At 42.3% G+C, this 12,971-nt stretch overlaps 2 protein-coding genes across 2 annotated transcripts in view; both read left to right on the forward strand.

Annotated features, from left to right (window-relative positions):
- Nucleotides 1-310: 310 nt before the first annotated feature.
- On the forward strand, nt 311-2,459 carry LOC135572112 (small integral membrane protein 32-like). Its single transcript, XM_065019135.1, has 2 exons — nt 311-1,168; nt 1,417-2,459. The coding sequence occupies exon 2, from the start codon at nt 1,447-1,449 to the stop codon at nt 1,774-1,776; it is 330 nt and encodes a 109-aa protein (XP_064875207.1). The 5' UTR covers nt 311-1,168; nt 1,417-1,446; the 3' UTR covers nt 1,777-2,459.
- A 1,390-nt stretch (nt 2,460-3,849) lies between these two features.
- Nucleotides 3,850-12,971, forward strand: part of LOC115130567 (protein diaphanous homolog 1-like) — a 123,210-nt gene continuing 114,088 nt past the window's right edge. The window contains 1 exon segment of the mRNA XM_065019625.1: nt 3,850-4,622. Coding sequence (XP_064875697.1) covers nt 4,524-4,622 — 99 coding nt within the window. The 5' untranslated portion in view covers nt 3,850-4,523.

A 12,971-nucleotide genomic window follows, 5' to 3' on the forward strand; every position in this document is an offset into this window, starting at 1 on the left:
GCTGTATTTACACCCGAGGGGTAAAATAAATACATTCAGCTTGCAGCCAGGTTGCTGGACTGGTTTGGGGCTGTTCCTTCAACTGTCCACCCCACCCCCCAATCACCTCCTCACAACCTGCTTAGTTTTAATCACCCTGAGAGATTCCGCACTGACATAACAATTGTTTCACTCACCTTCTCACAAATGAAGAAGGACATGTTGGGAGAAAAACACGAGAGAAGGAAAGAGTGAGGGGAACAAGACGTCACATGACACGCTTGACTTTAACTCGTCCCTGTCCAATGGCATCTCTTAACCAACCCCGAGCCCGTCCAGCGTTCGCCCTCTCCCTCTCTTGGTAACCAATCTATCCTCTCCTCACAAAACACAAACCGAGGCAGGGAGGAAGCGGTATAGCCTACGACCTGGAGAGAAAGAGATAGCGCTACCGGAGAGGATACGGATCTCTGAACCTTCTATCAATTTTCTCTCTCCCCACCCCACTCTTCGGTCTGGATCGATATTCCCGTCGGGGGATCGGTTGGAGTTGAAGGCACTCAAAACCGATACTTGTCGACCTTTCCTGGATATAAGAACGTGCGCGAGGAGGAACCGGCGGCGAACCAGTGTACCCTTATCTACCCTTTCTCGGCCCGCGCTCTACCCGATAAATCCACTTGTTACAGCGCGCTTTCAGAACCCACTTGGACCAGCCAGACGAGATAAATTGCGTGCTTGTAAGGATGGTCTTATGAAACTTTACCAACTAGGCTATACCAAGTAGCACCATTTAGCGACATTACGTGAACTTACAGTCCAGATAGGCCAGGTGTTTACCGTAAGAAATCTCAACGAAGAAATCCGAGTATTCAAATAGCTAGTTCCGTCCTCATGATCTCGACATTATACAGCCGGAGAAGCTCCTTGCGGTTTACGTCACTGGCAACGAGTCTAGACAACCTCTGGTGATTTTTTTGTGACTTCGACATATCAGGATATACGAATTCAGTTCTGCAGCTAAATTAGTGACTCGGCGCAGGGGATTTAGTGCCAAAACAACACCGCCTCTCCAGAGCGCGTTCTCCCCGGGAGAGATTGGATAGAGCGGTCAGAGTCTGAGGAATGCGGGCACTGTTTCCCTGGATCTCCACCTCACCTGCGGAGACTCTCCGCTGCACACACCAAAGTAAGTAGCGGACTCGTACGGGTATTATTGACTCAACACTTACTTTTATCTTTGCCTTCTAGTCACACTCCATGTCTTCCTTGTGCGTCATTGTCTTTCACACGGGTCTGTAGATAAATTGCGTTGTTCTCATGATCGTTTGCGGTTCGAACCGTTCACTTAGTCTACATTTGCATGATTGAACGTTATGGTAGCCTATCGTTACATTGGTCTGTGATTAAAATCTGGTATTTTACTCCCCTTCCCAGTTGAACGTTGACCGGGTGACGCAAGCGGTCATGTTGAGGCAAATCCTGCTGAATTCCACCAACGCACCGGACTTCGACTTAGGGTTGGCCCATCAGACGCACGCGTCTGGGTCCGTGAACGCATCTAACGGCTCGGTGAGCATGGCGGGCCTGCTCAGGCCCACGGATAACAGGGGAGGACTGCGGGAGGGCGGAGAGCTGAACAAACCAGACCTGGCAACCTACGTGGTGATCTGTCTGGTTCTGTTTCTGCTCGTGCTGCTCATCGTCTTCTTCATCAACTGTCAGCTGAGGACCTCCTTTTTCGCCTCCATGCCCTACGATAGGTCTCTCAGAGAGGCCCGGACATCCTACAAGTAGAACCCGTTACCCCATCGGGTGGTAACGTTTGTACCAGGACTGGGTAACTTGTGTTATCGAATGTAGTCATGGAGGATTTTTGCCAACTGCATGGTCCAAACGCTGTGCGTAAACGTTAAGTGTTAATTTGGCACAATGAGATAGAGGCCTATTACGCACCATGTTCCAAACTGGACTAATGTCATTATGTGCATATAAATGTTTGTTTGTTTGTGTATATACAACATTTTGTATAACTGCACTGTAATGCATTTGCGCTATTATGTAGGCCTGTTGTGTAATTTTGCCGCTTAAAGTTTCATTCCTTGTCCTGTGTAAAACCATGATTAAATCTATATGATAAATATATGAACAACATATGGTGATGATGATAATGTGATGGGATGAAACGGATTGATAGTTGAATGTCCCAGAGACAAAGCGAGGTTTCATGACTGCAATCCTTGCTGATCACGTGCTTCCTTTGAGTTTTTTGTAATTTAGCCTTCACTCACAATTACACGACCGTCATTTCTCGCGGAATGAATGGTTTAACGCTGATAAAAATCGCCCAAGCCAAATTGGTTATATTTTGGTTTTACACCGAGGTAAAATGTGTTTTATATTGGATATTTGGTTTTCCGAGCATGCCATGACTGACAATTGTATATTTTAAATCAGGGGAGACCTTTTTGGTCTGGAATTTGTGAGAAAAGAAAAATAGATTCGGATTTCAATCTTCAATATCTCTTATTCAAAGCAATGCCATGAACATGAGATATTCTGAATCTACACTTTTATTTTTTGTTTTATTATTCTGATTTCAAAACTCATAAACTAAGCCTACCACCACTATGGAAAGGATATATTCTCAATCAGGGAGGATGGAGAACAATCCACATCTTAACATTTTTCAATTTATGAGAAAATTCATATCTTATTTAATAGCTCTTAAGCCAAACGTTCCATCACTATAAAAATTATACACTGAGTATATCAAACATTAGGAACACCTTCCTGGTATTGAGTTGCACCCCCCTTTTGCCCTCAGAACAGCCTCAATTCGTAGGGATCAAACCAGGGATAAACTCGGGAAAACGTTTAGCATAAAAAATACAGCAGCGTTGCAGTTCTTGACAGACAAACTGGTGCGTCTGACACCTACTACCATACCCCGTTCAAAGGAACTTAAATATTCTGTCCTGCCCATTTCACCCTCTGAATGGCACACATACACAATCCATGTCTCAATGCTTAAAAATCCTTATTTAACTTGTCTCCTCCACTTCATATACACTGATTGAAGTGGATTTAACAAGTGACATCAATAAGGGATCATAGCTTTCAACTGGATTCACCTTGATCAGTCTATGTCATGGAAAGAGCAGGTTTTCTTAATGTTTTGTACACTCAGTGTATAGTCCGAGTTAGGATGGAGAACAATCAACACCTTTTATTTTTTAAATACAAAATAATTTCACCATTGATTCTTCAAAAGCTCTTAAACCAAGCGTTCCATCAGCTATTGAAGATTGAAATCCGAATTTAAAAAATGAAATAAAAGATTCAACAAAGGTGTGGATTGTTCTCATCCTCCCCCGAGTCTGTTATTCGTTTATTAACCACTAAGGGGTAGCCTAACACCGGTGATTAGTCTTTCTCCTTGAAATCTAGGTAAAATGTGAAAATAATTATAACCTGAATCAAATCAGCAAGTTTATAAGGAGAAATGTATTTACCATCTCACAGTGAAATTAATTTGTAGATTTGTTCTGTGGTTGTGTCTAGTTGGGTTCTAAAGGGATCTTGTCATAGTGAATGATTTTGGAGCTGAGCTGGAGTTGTGCTGGACCGAGTAAAATATGACCCCAAAAATATAGCGGAGGGGGTATTCTGAAATTATAGGCTACTTTTCTCAAGTCTTCATGTTTTTCTCTTTTTATTAAGCAAGAGATTATTCATTTGTTTTGCATCATTCTACTTCACACGTGATTGTGGTTCACATTTATCAAATTTACAATAATGACTTAAGGCCCTTCTACCCATCCATCTGTCATATCTCTCAGGTAATAGTTCTAGTGCGCATGGTCCTCCCCCACCCGTTCCAACTTGTTATGGCAGGAAGAAGCCTACCGTGCAAGGGTTTGAACGTTGTCACTCGGGAAAGTTAACTTGTTCCAGTAATGGAAACGAATTTGAGATGACTGCAACATTGGAGTCTACGGCGATATAACAAAGAACAACTTGTTGTATAGAAAAATATTGTGGAAGTAGGAAGAACCGTATATTCTTTTACCGAGTTTTAGCCTAGCTAGCTAGCATTACATTAGCCATCAGTCACTACCGCACAGACACTCAGGGAGGCACTCAGTGTTTTTTTGGGAGGGGATTACGGACGACTCTCCTTGCGACTAAAATTGCACAACATTTGTTGTAATCGTAAAGTTTTGTTTGTTCCATCAACAAAGAGTCGTCAAGAGTAGCTTACAATACGTTTTCTTTCCACTGTTTGGGGGTACTTTGAATTTCCCTCCTTTTTCAATCCCAGGCGGATGAAAAGGGGTTTGGGGTTGTTGTCTAGCACCAGTTAACTAGCCATTTGCTAATAGTTGTAGTCAGTTATCAAGGGTACTTGGCTATACTTTTTTTTCTTCCCGTCGGAAAGGACAACTTTTGATAACTTTGTATCGAGGCAAAGTCGGGAAATCACCGGGTGTGTTTGTGGATTTATTTTTGTTCTCCCTTTTGAGGAAACTATCTCTACACAAATGGATCCTAATTCTGGGAATTCTGCCTCTGCCTCCAAAAGCAAGAAGGACAAGAAAGAAAAGAAAAACTATGAAGATGGAGACGGCAAAAAGAAATTTGTACGTATTCATTAAATATTTCACTGATTGTGAGTTAACTAATAATGCACTCCTGTTCAATGTTACTTGGGAACTCTTGAGTTGCTACTGCTTTTGGTAGAACAAGTGGCAGAATTCAGAACGTTACCACTTAGATCTCTACCTAACAAACCTGTTCGTTTATTTCATTTGCAGCCAGTTATTTCACAACATTCAGTGTGTTTTCGGACTACTCTGAAATCTGCAAGGCTAATGTCAATCGTGTTAACGTTTCGTGGTTTGTGAAAAAATGAGGAAGTAACTAGCTAACGTTAGCTATCCTCATGTTAAAACTCTGAAGTGTTGCAACGAGCTTGACAATGTAGCAAACGGCTTTACTCGCGGTTTGGAAACAGTAACTGTAGCAAGTTAGCTAGCTACTTTTGGAGATGGTTCGGGTTTTCCACAGGTTGCTGTCGCAGGATTGAACCTGGGTAAAGTTATAGTTTGAAGTACAGTACACATGGAATAAATGCCTTTCTCCACTTTCCCACGTAGGCAAACAATTTGCATGGTCTTACCTTGCGGGCTAGTATTCAGAAATGTCATTTACACATCAATGACGAAATAAACTTATATGAATGGGAAATGGATTTAAATAATATGCTACTTTGCATCGTAGAGTAAAGACACTGAAATGTGGTACATCACACTGATTTGAAGTAGTCGCGTGAATGGCGATAGTGACGTCATAGCATTTAGTACCCATGGCAAGAATGGGTGATTCAGTGTCATATCTACAAGAGAGAGCACGGGGTGTCACCCGTAATTGCTTGTCATCATGGAGAGTAGTAACGTGTCATTTAACCCCTGGCTAGTCTAGCAACAGTTGGAAACTGATATTCGACAGACAAATGGTAACCATAGAGGCCCAAATACACACCTGGTCAACGAGCACAACTCCCCACCCTATCACATGCTTTTGTAAGACCCCAACCCCCCTCCACCCTCTCTAGAAAGCCCTTCACTGTCCCCGTTCTGAAGGTGCCAGTGACAGATGTTCTCAGCCCAGGCGTCCTGCCATGCTCGCTAGAGCAGATGTTTGCAACTTGAATGATTTGGCCAGGTTCAATGTGGCTATGTGATCTGGTTTGCATTATCTTGATATAGGCCTAGGCTATATCACCATTGGCGATTAGTGTTTTCCACTAGCGTCAGCTATAGAGCTGGTTACACACTACCCTTTCAGCCAGGTACTTTTTCCACTTAAATGAACTATTCTACTTTTTATTTTATTTTTTACCATTCTCAATTCAGAAAAAAGGATAGGACGGTCACCTGGTCTGTCAACCTCTCCCATCTGGAGAGCTACTTGGTGTGCAGGCTTTTGATCAAACCCTGCTCAAACACACCAAAAGTCAGCTTTTTTTAAATTTTTAAAATGTTTTTTTTTAACAACGTGGGGTGTTCTGTCAGGGCTGAGGATGGTTATCTATTTTGTCTGTTTTATGCTATATCATTATTTTACCTGCTGCGCAATGTCTCTAGCTCTCTCTCTTCTGGCAACGGCACACACCGTGACTTTTCCAGGATTTTCATTGCTGACCAAAAATGAGCTATAACTGGGCAAATAGAGTGCGTTCGGAAATTATTCAGACCCCTTGACTTTTTCCACATTTCTTTACATGAGTGTTTTCTGAAATTGATAACTTTTTTGCCTCAATCTACACACAATACTCAATGACAAAGAAACAGTTTAAAAAAAAAAAAAATGTTTATCACATTTACATACCATTTCAGACCCTTAACCCAGTACGTTTGAAGCACATTTGGCAGCGATTACAGCTTCGTTTTCTTGGGTATGACGCTACTAGCTTGGCACACCTGTATTTGGGGAGTTTCTCCCATTCTTCTCTGCAGATCCTCTTAAGCTCTGTCAGGTTGGATGGGGAGCATTGCTGCACAGCTATTTTCAGGTCTCTCCAGAGATGTTTGAGCGGGTTCAAGTTTGGACTCTGGCTTGGCCACTCAAGGACATTTTTAGACTTAACCCAAAGTGGCTTTGGGACATGTTGGCTGTGTGCTTAGCGTTGTTGTCCTATTGGAAGGTGAACCTTCGCCCCAGTCTGAGGTCCTGAGCACTCTGGAGCAGGTTTTGATCAAGGATCTCTTTGTACTTTGTTTCGTTCATCTTTCCTTCGATCCTGACTAGTTTCCCAGTCCATGCCTCTGAAAAACATCCCACAGCATGATGTTTCCACCACCATGCTTCATCATAGGGATGGTGCCAGGTTTCCTCCAAATGTTAAACTAAGGCATTCAGGACAATGAATAAAATCATAGTTTCATCAGACCAAGGAATCTAGTTTCTCATGGTCTGAGAGTCTTTTAGGTGCCTTTTGGCAAACTCCAAAAGGGCTTTCATGCCTTTTTTATTGAGTGGTGGCTTCCATCTGGCCACTCTACCATAAAGGCCTGATTGGTGGAGTGCTACAGAGATGGTTGTCCTTCTGGAAGGTTCTCTCATCTCCACAAAGGAACCCACGCCCACCTTTGTTTTATTTTTCTTCCACCCAAAGTTTTTCCGCCGTGTCGGCTCTCCACAGCCGACTGGCCGGTGCTAGGCAGGGTTCCATCCCTGAAGGGCTTTCCCCCTTCCCTGGAGAACGGAGCCGATCTTGACCCAACAAACCAGCCATGGAGGTACATCACTCGCCGTGGAAGTCAAAGAAAGCGTCCTCTGGAAACGGGGGTCTCCATGGAGATGTTGAGCCCAGAGCTGACACAGACCAGAAACAGCTTTGCCGCCCTGGATCCAGAGGTTCCGGCACCTTTGTCCTTGGTGGCTTCCCAATCAAGATCGGATCCGGAGGTACCTGCGTCTTCGTCCTCGGCTCTGTCTCCCTCTCCGGTGGCTTCTACCTCGGGATAAAATCCTCTGAGCTCCCAGCCTCACCAGACTGTGAGGCTGCCTGAGAGAGCGGGCCATTCAACATCATCAGCTGTCATCATAGGCAGCTCTATGATGAGAAACATTTCGATCCCCAAGGCAAAAACCCTGTGCTACCAAGGAGCACGAGTACAGGACATAAGGCTGCTTCCGACTGTTCTACCACAGATGCTGGGAGTTAACACTGTCATAGTCCATGTGGGGTCAAATGAGGGCTAGCTCAGAACATTTAAAAATTGATTTTAAAGAACTGATTTTAGCATTAATACATGGTTATAACATCTACCGAAAAGACAGAAATGCCAACAGAGGCGGTGTTGCGGTCTATATTCAGAACTACGTTCCTGTAAAGGTTATATATATAGACTACCAAGTGCTAATAGGCAGTATCTGGCTAATGTGTGTGAAATGCTTGATAATGTATGTGATATCAACAGAGAAGTATATTTTCTGGGTGATTTTAAATATTGGTTGGCTATCATCAAGCTGCCCACTCAGGAAAAAACTTCAAACTGTAACCAGTGGCTGCAACCTGGATCAGGTTGTCAGTCAACCTACTAAGGTAGTTACAAACAGCACAGGAATTAAATCCTCAACATGCATTGATCACATCTTTACTAACGCTGCAGATATTTGCTTTAAAACAGTGTCCAAATCCATATGATGCAGTGATCACAATATAATAACCATATCTAGGAAAACCAAAGTTCCCGAAGGCTGGGCCTAATATAGTGTATAAGAGGTCATACAATACGTTTTTTTTTTGTGATTCGTATGTTGGCGATGTAAACAATATTTGCTGGTCTATGGTGTGTAAATGAGGAGCAACCAGATGCTGCACTTGACGCATTTATGAAACTACTTATTCCAGTTACTAATGAGCACGCACTGATTTTAAGCACATTATTATAATGACTTAAATTGATGAGGAATTTAAAAGTTGTATGGTTGAGAGGGATGAGGCGAAAGGTATGGCAATTAAGTCTGGCAGCCGAACTGATTGGCAAACGTACTACAAATGAAGAAATCATGTGACTAAAATAAAGAAAAATAAATTACACTATGAAACAATGATACGTTATATAAAGGATGATAGTAAAAAGCTTTGGGGCACCTTAAATGACATTTTTGGGAGAAAAATTGAGTCAGATGGCTCATCCATCACAAAGCCCACTTGATATTGCAAACTACTTTAATTACTTTTTCATTGGCAAGATAAGCAAACTTAGGGATGACATGCCAGCAACAAACGCTGACACTACACATCCAAGTATATCGGACCAAATTATGAAAGACAAGAATTGTACTTTTGTATTCCGTAAAGTCAGCGTGGAAGAGGTGTAAAAAGGATTGTCTATCAACAATGACAAGCCACCGGTGTCTGACAATCTGGATGGAAAATTACTGAGGATAATAGCAGATGATATTGCCACTCCTATTGGCCACATTTTCAATTTAAGCCTACTAGAGAATGTGTGCCCTCAGGCCTGGAGGGAAGCTAAACTCATTCTGCTACCCAAGAATAGTAAAGCCCCTTTTACTGGCTCAAATAGCCAACCAAACAGCCTCTTACCCTTAGTAAACTTCTGGAAAAAATGTTATTTGACCAGATACAATGCTATTTCACAGGAAACAAATTGACAACAGAATTTCAGCATGCTTATAGTGAAGGACACTCAACAAGCACAGCACTTACACAAATGACTGATGATTGGCTGAGAGAAATTGATAAAATGATTGTGAGGGCTCTCTTGTTAGACTTCAGTGTAGCTTTTGACATTATCGATCATAGTCTGCTGCTGGAAAAACTTGTGTGTTATGGCTTTACACCCCCTGCTATAATGTGGATAAAGAGTTAGACAAGTAACAGAACACAGAGGGTGTTCTTTAATGGAAGCCTCTCAAATGTAATCCAGTTAGAATCAGGAATTCCCCAGGTAACTGTTTAGGCCCTTTGCTTTTTTCAATTTTGACTAACGACATGCCACTGACTAAAGCCAGAGTGTCTATGTATGCGGATGACTCAACGCTATACACGTCAGCTACTACAGCGACTGAAATGACTGCAACGCTCAACAAAGAGCTGCAGTTAGTTTCAGAGAGGGGGGCAAGGAATAAGTTAGACCTCGATATTTCTAAAACTAAAAGCATTGTATTTGGAACAAAACGTCAACAAAATATTGTAATAAATAATGTGGAAATTGAGCAAGTTGAGATGACTAAACTGCTTGGAGTAACCCTAGATTGTAAACTGCAATGGTCAAAACATATTGATGCAGTAGTAGCTGAGATGGGGAGAGGTATGTCTAATAAAGCAATGTTCTGCCTTAACATCACTATCAACAAGGCAGTTCCTACAGGCCCTAGATTTGTTTCACCTTGACTACTGTTCAGTTGTGTGGTCAGGTGCCACAAAAAAGGACTTAGGAAAATTGCAATTGGCTCAGAACAAGGCAGCAAGACTGACCCTTGGATGTACACAGAGAGCTAATATTAATAACATGTACAGTGGGGCAAAAAAGTATTTAGTCAGCCACCAATTGTGCAAGTTCTCCCACTTAAAAAGATGAGAGGCCTGTAATTTTCATCATAGGTACACTTCAACTATGACAGACAAAATTAGAAAAAAAATCCAGAAAATCTCATTGTAGGATTTTTTTATGAATTAATTTGCAAATTATGGTGGAAAATAAGTATTTGGTCACCTACAAACAAGCAATATTTCTGGCTCTCACAGACCTGTAACTTCTTCTTTAACAGGTTCCTCTGTCCTCCACTCGTTACCTGTATTAATGGCACCTGTTTGAACTTGTTATCAGTATAAAAGACACCTGTCCACAACCTCAAACAGTCACACTACAAACTCCACTATGGCCAAGACCAAATAGCTATCAAAGTACACCAGAAACAAAATTGTAGACCTGCACCAGGCTGGGAAGACTGAATCTGCAATAGGTAAGCAGCTTGGTTAGAAGAAGTCAACTGTGGGAGCAATTATTAGGAAATGGAAGACACACAAGACCACTGATAATCTCCCTCGATCTGGGGCTCCACGCAAGATCTCACCCCGTGGGGTCAAAATGATCACAAGAACGGTGAGGAAAAATCCCAGAACCACACGGGGGGACCGAGGGGATGACCTGCAGAGAGCTGGGACCAAAGTAACAAAGCCTACCATCAGTAACACACTACGCCGCCAGGGACTCAAATCCTTCAGTGCCAGACTTGTCCCCCTGCTTAAGCCAGTACATGTCCAGGCCCGTTTGAAGTTTGCTAGAGAGCATTTGGATGATCCAGAAAAAGATTGGGAGAATGTCATATGGTCAGATGAAACCAAAATAGAACGTTTTGGTAAAAACTCAACTCGTCGTGTTTGGAGGACAAAGAATACTGATTTGCATCCAAAGAACACCATACCTACTGTGAAGCATGGGGGTGGAAACATCATGCTTTTGGGGCTGTTTTTCTGCAAAGGGACCAGGACGACTAATCCGTGTAAAGGAAAGAATGAATGGGGCCATGTATCGTGAGATTTTGAGTGAAAACCTCCCATCAGCAAGGGCATTGAAGATGAAACGTGGCTGGGTCTTTCAGCATGACAATGATCCCAAACACACCTCCCGGGCAACGAAGGAGTGGTTTTGTAAGAAGCATTTCAAGGTCCTGGTGTGGCCTTGCCAGTCTCCAGATCTCAACCCCATAGAAAATCTTTGGAGGGAGTTGAAAGTCCGTGTTGCCCAGCAACAGCCCCAAAACATCACTGCTCTAGAGGAGATCTGCATGGAGGAATTGGCCAAAATACCAGCAACAGTGTGTGGAAACCTTGTGAAGGCTTACAGAAAACATTTGACCTCTGTCATTGCCAACAAAGGGTATATAACGAAGTATTGAGATACACTTTTGTTATTGACCAAATACTTATTTTCCACCATAATTTGCAAATAAATAAATTAAAAATCCTACAATGTGATTTTCTGGATTTTTTTTCTTATTTCGTCTGTCATAGTTACATATGTGTACCTATGATGAAGTATACCTATGATGAAAATTACAGGCCTCTCTCATATTTTTAAGTGGGAGAACTTGCACAATTTGATGGCTGACTAAATACTTTTTTGCCCCACTGTATGTCAATCTCTCCTGGCTGAAAGTGGAGGGGAGATTGCCTTCATCACTACATTTATTTGTGAGATGTATCGACATGTTGAATGCACCGAGCTGTCTGTCTAAACTATTGGCACACAGCTTGGGCAACCATGCATACCCCACAAGACATGCCACGAGGTCTCTTCACAGTCCCCAAGTCCAGAACAGACTATGGGAGGCACACAGTACTACGTTAGTACTTCATAGAGCTATGACTGCATGGAACTCTATTCCACATCAAGTAACTCATGCCAGCATTAAAATTAGATTGAAAAAAAAAAACAGATCTAAAAACACCTTATGGAACAGCGGGGACTGTGAAGCAACACTAACATTGGCACAGACATGCATATACACACACACACACACTCTCGATAGCATACATACATACAGATGGATTTAGTACTGTAGAGATGTGGTGGAGTAGGGGCCTGAGGGCACACAGTGTGTTGTGAATGTATTGTAATGTTTGTAAAATTGTATAAACTGCCTTAATTTTGCAGAGCTCCAGGAAGAGAAGCTGCTGCTTTGGCTGCAGCTAATGGGGATCCATAATAAATACAAATACAAAGGAACTCTGGAGCTCTGTCAGTGACCATCGGGTTCTTGGTTATCTCCCCGACAAAGACCCTTCTCCCCAGATTGCTCACTTTGGCCCGGCGACCAGCTCTAGGAAGATTCTTGGTGGTTCCAAACTTCTTCCATTTAAGAATGATGGAGGCCACTGTGTTCTTGGCAACCTTCAATGCTGCAGAAATGTTTTGGTACCCTTCCCCAGATCTGTGCCTCGACACAATCCCGTCCACGGGCCTCTACAGACATTTTTTTCTCTCGACCTCATGGCTTGGTTTTTGCTCTGACATGCACTATCAACTGTAGGAGCGTTTTATATAGACAAGTGTGTGTGCCTTTCCAAATCATGTCAAATCAAATGAGTTTATCACAGGTGGACTCCAATCAAGTTGTAGATACATGTCAATGATGATCAAGGGAAACCGGATGCACCTGAGCTCAATTTCGAGTCTCATAGCAAAGGGTCTGAATGCTTATGGAAACAAGTTATTTCTGTTTTTTATTTTAACAAATTTGCCACAATTTCGAAAAACCTGGTTTCGCTTTCTCGTTATGTGGTATTTTGTGTAGATTGAGGGGGAAAAAATATTTAATACATTTTAGGATAAGGCTTTAATGTAAATATATATATATTTTTTTATAGGCAAGGGGTCTGAATACTTTCAGATTGCACTGTAACTCAATAAATAGCTATGAATATCAACAAATATGCACACGCAGCT

Source organism: Oncorhynchus nerka, linkage group LG6, assembly GCF_034236695.1.
Source record: "Oncorhynchus nerka isolate Pitt River linkage group LG6, Oner_Uvic_2.0, whole genome shotgun sequence".
NCBI classification, from domain to species: Eukaryota; Metazoa; Chordata; class Actinopteri; order Salmoniformes; family Salmonidae; genus Oncorhynchus; species Oncorhynchus nerka.

Bases quoted from the DNA above. Each gene is read 5' to 3' on its own strand.
- LOC135572112 (XM_065019135.1), top strand. From the start codon at position 1,447: ATGTTGAGGCAAATCCTGCTGAATTCCACCAACGCACCGGACTTCGAC.